The sequence below is a fragment of the Pteropus vampyrus genome, unplaced genomic scaffold, assembly GCF_000151845.1.
Source record: "Pteropus vampyrus isolate Shadow unplaced genomic scaffold, Pvam_2.0 Scaffold56, whole genome shotgun sequence".
Taxonomy (NCBI): domain Eukaryota; kingdom Metazoa; phylum Chordata; class Mammalia; order Chiroptera; family Pteropodidae; genus Pteropus; species Pteropus vampyrus.
In genome coordinates this window covers 5,665,858-5,673,039 of record NW_011888837.1, presented here as the reverse complement: position 1 = coordinate 5,673,039, position 7,182 = coordinate 5,665,858, and the positions used below count along the sequence as shown (strand labels likewise).

General features: G+C 32.6%; 2 protein-coding genes across 3 annotated transcripts in view; one reads left to right on the top strand and one right to left on the bottom strand.

Annotated features, from left to right (window-relative positions):
• The window catches only part of MRPL1 (mitochondrial ribosomal protein L1), a 61,020-nt gene that overhangs the window by 23,181 nt on the left and 30,657 nt on the right, over nucleotides 1-7,182 (bottom strand). For both annotated transcript variants that reach the window (XM_023530887.1, XM_011360584.2), the window contains one exon: nucleotides 1,868-1,974. In XM_023530887.1, coding sequence (XP_023386655.1) covers nucleotides 1,868-1,974 — 107 coding nt within the window. The remainder of the gene's footprint in view (nucleotides 1-1,867; nucleotides 1,975-7,182) is intronic.
• LOC105292376 (eukaryotic translation elongation factor 1 epsilon-1-like) lies at nucleotides 2,076-2,730 on the top strand. The gene has a single exon (XM_011360583.2). It carries the CDS (start codon nucleotides 2,091-2,093, stop codon nucleotides 2,631-2,633), a length of 543 nt encoding a protein of 180 aa, XP_011358885.1. The 5' UTR covers nucleotides 2,076-2,090; the 3' UTR covers nucleotides 2,634-2,730.

The window sequence follows — 7,182 nt, the reverse complement described above, 5'->3', positions numbered from 1 at the left end:
ATCATTATTAACTTCATTTTACATATAGGGAACATGGGGGAAAACTGAGGCTCAGAGAGCAAGGTGGCGCAGTTGTAATCCGGAACCAGAATTTGAAGCAGACAGTATTAATCTAAAACCCATTATTATACTATAATATTTAAGCAGTATTCCAAAAGATTAATTTATTTTTCATTAAGAAAAAGCATATCTCTAATAAAACTCCAAGTAGTCTGATCTGGAGCCCATGTCTTAATCACTACAGTATTTGTTGAAAAGAATGAATAAGATGACATGATTTTGTATACTCTGAGTCAGGATCTATATAAACTACTAACTGAATATACTGAAAACATTACTACAGAAAAATAAAAGATCCAGCGAGAAAGAAAGAGTCATAAAGATATTTAACAGACTCAAAAACTCCAACCGAAACAGTAACGACAATAGCTGCTACCATGTAAAATATTTTTTAATCTTTAAAACCACATTGTGAAACAGATATTACTATATAAATTTTATTGATGAGGAAATTTGAGAGACAACAGCATTAAAAAACTTGTGTAAAGTTTGCCATTCCATAAGTAGCAGAACTGGTATTCAAACCCATGAATACAGCTCCAGAATAGTCTCTTAAAATTTGTATTTGCTTTTTTCTTGTTTGTTTGCTTTTTATATTACAATGTTGTCATCCCTAAGAAAGAGGAAGCACTGCCAAGGGCCTTTTGGGAACAAGGACATTCCAACATTAGATTGCAGCAGAGCTCGAACTGGAGCTGAACTTTGACAGTAATGATGGCAATGAGAGGCTTCCCAATCTCTGACTGATTTAACTTGTTTTGCCCCCTTTCTAAAGGAAGTTTTCCTTCCATAAAACTAGCTGAGCACCTTTTCTATATTTCTGATGATCTACAATGGACATAGCTCAATCAGTCTGGACTACTAATCCGCTGAATGAAGAATTCCTCTTAAAAGTAGGATGGAAAAAAGAATAAGAGCTATTCAAATAATTCCAGCCATGAGGTGGGATGATCTAAGGGTAAAGAGCCTGGATTCTTGAGGAGACTGCCAAGGTTCAAATACCTCTTCTGCCTCATACTAGTTATGGGACCTTGAGAAAAGTATTTGACCTCTCTGGGCTTCTATGCCCTCATCTATAAAATGGGGATGATAATCTACCTCTCATTGGGTTAAGATTAAAAGACAGAATATATGAAAATTGTTTAGAATAGGGCCTGGTATTTGGTAGGCAGTTTAAATTTTGCTATCAATATTGCCATTATTCCTATAGTTATTGTACAGGAAAAAGATTACATACATTAAATAGATATTTTAGAGATTCTTTTGTATAAAAAAATATTAGCAAATAACTATATATTTAAAAACACAGTACTATAAAAATCTGACATATCTATCTATATAGTTTGGAAATTGATTTCCAGCATCTCCTGTACATAGGCAGTTTTTAAAACCCAGGGATAACCAAAAATAATTCATAAAAATAAAGCAAATTCCTCAATCCATTAAAGTAGGATTAAATATCTACTATGGGGTCAGCATTATACAGTGTTCTGTAAGTGATATATAAGATCTAGACCTTACTTTCTATAAGTCTAAATATTACAAGAAAAATATCATACATAGAATAGATAATCGAATAAGGCAAAGTACAAATAAATGTCAGTGGGTGACACATAACTCAGAAGCAATTCTATATTACCATTAAAATTTATGAGTTCAACCAATAAAAAATTATCTATGTGCATAGTTAGTGTCACTTCTAATGCTACTGATAAGAACAAGTTCAAAGGACTGGTATATTATAAATTATTAATGAATCAGTTAAGCAAAAAAAGAGGGTTATTGAATAATTTCCACTGTAACTTACTGTTGCTATTTTTGTCTTGAGAAAATTCTCCCTTTCTTCATCTACCTTAATTTCATGTCCAGTTTTAAATAATTCAAGCATTTTGGGGATGTCACGGCCAATGGAATCTGGTTAGAAAAATAAAAAATCCAAAGTTATCACTCCATCTAAACAAGTAGTAAAAATTACTGAATAAGAAAAGCATTCCTCTCAGCCAGGAGCTCAGGCGGTGGCAGTGGCGGTGATGGCAGTGGAGCTGACGCTGCTGGAGAAGTCCCTGGGGCTGAGTAAAGGAAACAAATACAGTATTCGGGGTGAGTGTCAGATTCCAGTTCTTAAAACGAAGAATAGACTAAGTCTAACAGGACTGACTACTATAACAGTCAAGCAAGCCAATAAAGAATATTTGCTCGGGAGCACTAGAGAAGAAAAAGCAATAGTTCAACAATGGTTAGAATACAGAGTAACTCAAGTAGATGGACACTCTAATAAAGATGATATCCACATTCTGTTGAAGGATCTTAATTCACATCTTGAAGATAAAGTCTGCTTTACAGAATATAAATTTACCTTAGCAGATATCCTATTATACTATGGACTTCATCGCTTTATAGCTGACCTGAAAGTTCAAGAAAAGGAGAAATATCTTAATGTACCTCGCTGGTTTTGTGATGTTCAGTATTATCCAGGCATCAGGCAATATCTGTCTAGTGTTGTCTTCATGAAGAACAGACTATTTACTAGTTCCTACGAGGAGCCATCCATGCTGTACGGAAGAGTGATTTAAAATATTTTAAATGGAAAGTGTATTCTGGACCAGAAGACTAATGTAAATTGACCTGTAGTCACTCTTTATTTGCTGAAATTGATAGAATTTTTAAAGTATAAGCTATGTCTGAAAGTTTTATTTGTTCTTTAGTTGAAATTTTGCAAATTTTAATGTAAATATTCAACTGCTATCAAAACTTAAGATCGAGTTATAAATTACCTTGTTTTTATAGATGAAAGTTATTTTCATAAAAGTTACAAATTGGTGGCATAACTTAAAAAAAAAAGAAAAGCATTCATCTAATGTTAAGATACAGCAAATAAGTTGTGACAGAGAGACCTTAGGGTGGCCCCATTTCCTAATGTTCATACCCTTGTGTGATCCCCTCCCTTTGAATGTGGATAGGACCTGCAACATGTGCTATATAGAAACAGGATGATTATGTGTACATGATTACATTACAAAAAATTGCAATGCCCATCTAGGAGGAAACTCTTCCAACTGGCTCTGAAGAAGCAAGCTGCAACATTACGAAGTACATATGAAGAGGGCCGCAAGGCAAGAAACTACAGCCCTCAGTGCAGCCTGTGAGGAACTGAATTCTGCCAAAAAGCCACATGAATCTGGAAGCAAATCATTTCTTCCCCACTTAAGTCTCAGATGAGATCACAACCCTACCCGACACCTTGATTGGAGCTTTATGAGACCCTGAAGCAGAAAACCCAGCATAGCCGTATACACATTCCTGACATACAGAAGCTGAGATAGTAAATGTATATTGTTTTAAACCACTAAATTAGTGGTAATATTATTGCACAATAACAAATAACTAAGTATAAGCAATGATGCTGCTTATACTTTAGAAACCTGACGACAAATTAAAATAAAATCTACAAAATAATAGCTAACAGGGAGTCTTGAAATATTTTAAGATCATTTTACCTACCTTTGTGTGAAATTCACCTGACCTGACTTACCATAAAGGGAAGGAACTAGAAAAGTAGCAATATTTAGCAGTAGAAATAATATCACAGTGAATAATATAGCTCATTACTGCACAAATAGTTACAGAAGCTAGCATGAAAAAAGAGTTAAGAATTAACACTTAATTTTTTGGATACTAATGTCACTTTGCCCTCAATTAGGGTAGAAAAAAAGGATGCACTGAATACAGAAAAGAGAAAAATGGAATCAGGGTAAAAACTAAGAATTTTCAAAGGATAACGCAGAAGACTCCAAACATTAGGAAGTTCTAATATTTAAATGGAAAGACAAAGGACCTGGGAAACTTCCTAATGTTCGTTCATTAACATTTTAACTCAAATTTAATACATAAAAATACATACTTTAATATTTCACACTACTATAACTTAACTTGAAACATTTTCAAATTTGTACATAGATAATGTAAATTATTTGAAGGGTAAGAAACACAATAAGGAATGTGCCAGTAAAGAACCATCACTCCCAGTGTGTCTCAAGCAATTCTTTTCATGATAAGTCAACATGAAAATCTCATTATAAAGAAAGCGCACTATACTCTCAGCATTTATTACTTCTAAGGATCATCAAACCTGTTCAGTATGGCTCAGGAGCACTTGGGCTGTAAATAAAAGTAATTATCTACAAGGAGCTTACAATCTAATTGGGAGAAAAGGGACATGCAAAGGGAAAAACTACTGAAAAATACTTTTTTAGAAAAATAGTTTTTTAGAGTAACGTTTTGATGTAATTGAGTACTAAACAGTATGACAGATAGTATAACAATAAACAGTAAGATGCTAATACAGTATTTCCCCCTTACATGTTTAGCTTGTCATGGTTTCAGTTACCTTTGTTAGATATATGTGTGCCAAGTATTCTTCCACAATCTATAGCTTATTTGCTATTTTTTTTAATGGTGTCTTCTCGTGAACAAAATTTTTGATAAAATCTAATTTAGCAACTTTTTCACGCTTTTTGTGTCCTAAGAAACATTTACCTAACCCAAGGTCATAAAGACTTTCTCTTTAGCCTTTACAATTAGGTCTATGACCCATTTTGAATTAATTTTTGTGTTTGATATGAGAAAAGGATACCTAGTTATTTCAGCAGCATTTATTAAAAAAACCATTCTTTCTCCATATAACCTTGGTATCTTTATCGAAATCCAGTTGACCATGAGGTTTGGGTCCATTTCTCAACTCTCAATGTTTGATCTATATACATTTATCCTTGTGCCCTACCACACTGTCTTGATTACTATAGTTCTACAGTAAAGTCATCAATCAGACAATGCAACTTTTTTGGAAGAACTTTGTTCTTCCTTTTTAAAATCATTTTTCTATTCCAGGTCCTTTGTCTTTCCATTTAAATATTAGAATGAGCTTGTCGATTTCTTTAAAAAAATTTCTTAACTTTTCTGGGAGTTTAATTAGGATTGCATTAAATCTATAGAAAAATGTTGGAATAATTCCATCTTAACAATATTATACTTCAAATCCATAGCCATGGTATATATCTTTATTTATTTAGGTATTTCTTAAACTTTCAGCAACATTTAGTACTTTTCTCTGAATAGGTCTTGTACATCTTTTGTTAAATTTATTCATAAGTATTTCATTTGTTTTGTTTTGTTCTTGTGAATGGAGCTGTTTTATAAACTTCATTTTGGTTGTCTATTGCTAGTACATAAAAATTCACAGTTGTTTTATGTGTTGATCTTGTACCATGTAACCCTACTAAATTCACTTTTTAGAATTCATTTAGAATATCTTAGAATCGTATCCTCTAGGAATAAAGGCTGTTTTTACTTCTTCCTTTCTAATATGTATGCACTTTATTTCCCTGACTTGGTACAATGTTGAACATAAGGGGTGAGACCAGAGATCTTTGTATTGTTCCTGATCTTAGTTAGAAAGCAATCACTCTTAATGGTCTCACCATTAAGAATATTAGCTCTTGATTTTTCATAGACGTGCTTTGTCAACTTGAGAAAGTTCACTTCTATTCCTGGTATTCTGAGAGTTCTTATCATGAATGGGCATTAGATTTTATCAAATGTTTTCCCTATATTTACTATGATGATCTTAAGGTTTTGTTCATTATTCTGCTGACATGGTATATTATATTGATGTGCAGATCAACTTTGTATTCCTGGAATAAATTTCCTTGGTTAAGGTTTACTAATCTTTATACACATATATACATACTGCTGGATTCAATTTGCTAATACTTTGTTAAGGATTTTTGCTTCTGTGCTTATGAGGGATATTGATCTGTAGTTTCCTTGTGATGTCCTTGTCTAGCTTTGATAGCAGAGTAAAGCTGAGCTCATAAATGAGTTGGTAAGTGTTCCTTCCCCCACTAGTTTCTAAAAGATGCTCTAAAAAATTCATATTATTTCTGTCTTAAATGTGGGATAGAATTCACCAGGGAGAAGTTGTGTGGCCTGGAACTTTTTCATTGTCAGAAGTTGTAAATTACTAATTCAATTTCTTTACTTGATACAGATCTATTTAGATTTTCTATTTCTTCTGGACACTTTTGCTAATTTGTGTCTTTCAAAGAATTTGCCCATTTAAGTTGTCAACATTCATTGGCAGAAAGTTGTTCATAATACTGCCTTTATTATCTTTCGGTGTCTATGGGGTATGTACCGATGTCCCTTTCATTCCTGATCTTGATAAATTGTGTTCTCTCTCTTTTTAAAATCAGGCCAGCTGAAGTTTTATCAATTTTATCAATCTTTTCAGAGAATCAGTTTTCCTTTCATTGCTTTTTTGTGTTGTTCGTCCTTTTTCTAGTTCATTGATTTCTGCTCTGATATTTATTTTCTTCCTTCTACTTACTTTGGGTTTAATTTGCTTTTTTTCTGAGTTCTTGAGGTAAAAGCTTAGAACAATAATTATAAAACTTTCGTTTTTAATTTAGACTTTAAAACTATAAATTTCCCTCTGCAGATTACAATGTGCACATTATTGCTTTAGTGGTATCCCAAATGTTTTGTGTTTTCATTGTCACTTAGTACAAGACATTTTCTAATTTTTCTTGTGATTTCTTCTTTGCTCTATCAGTTATCTAGAAATGGGTTGCTTAATTTTAATGTATTTGGAGATTTCTCATATTTCTTTTGGTTATTTACTGATTTCTGATTTAACTATGATTAGAAAACATACTCTGTATGATTTCAATCCTTTGCAACTTATTAAGACTTGCCTTATAACCCAGCAAATGGTCTAATCCAGTAAATGTTCCATGTATACTTAAATAGCACATATCAGACAACACTTATTGTTGAGTGAAGTGTTCTATAGATATCAATTAGGCCAAGCAGGTTGATAGTACTACTGTTCAAGTCTTTTATATCTTTACTGATATTCTATGTACATGTTCTATCAGTTACTGATAGAAGAATATTAAAATTTCTAACTATACTTGATGATTAGTCTATTTCTCCTTTCGATTCTGTCAGTTTTTGCTTCACGTATTTGTGGCTCTATTTTTAGGTGAGTATGTCCTTTTATTACTATAGGACATTCACCTTTTTCTCTTGTAAATTCCTTATCTTAAAAGTCTATTTTGTCTG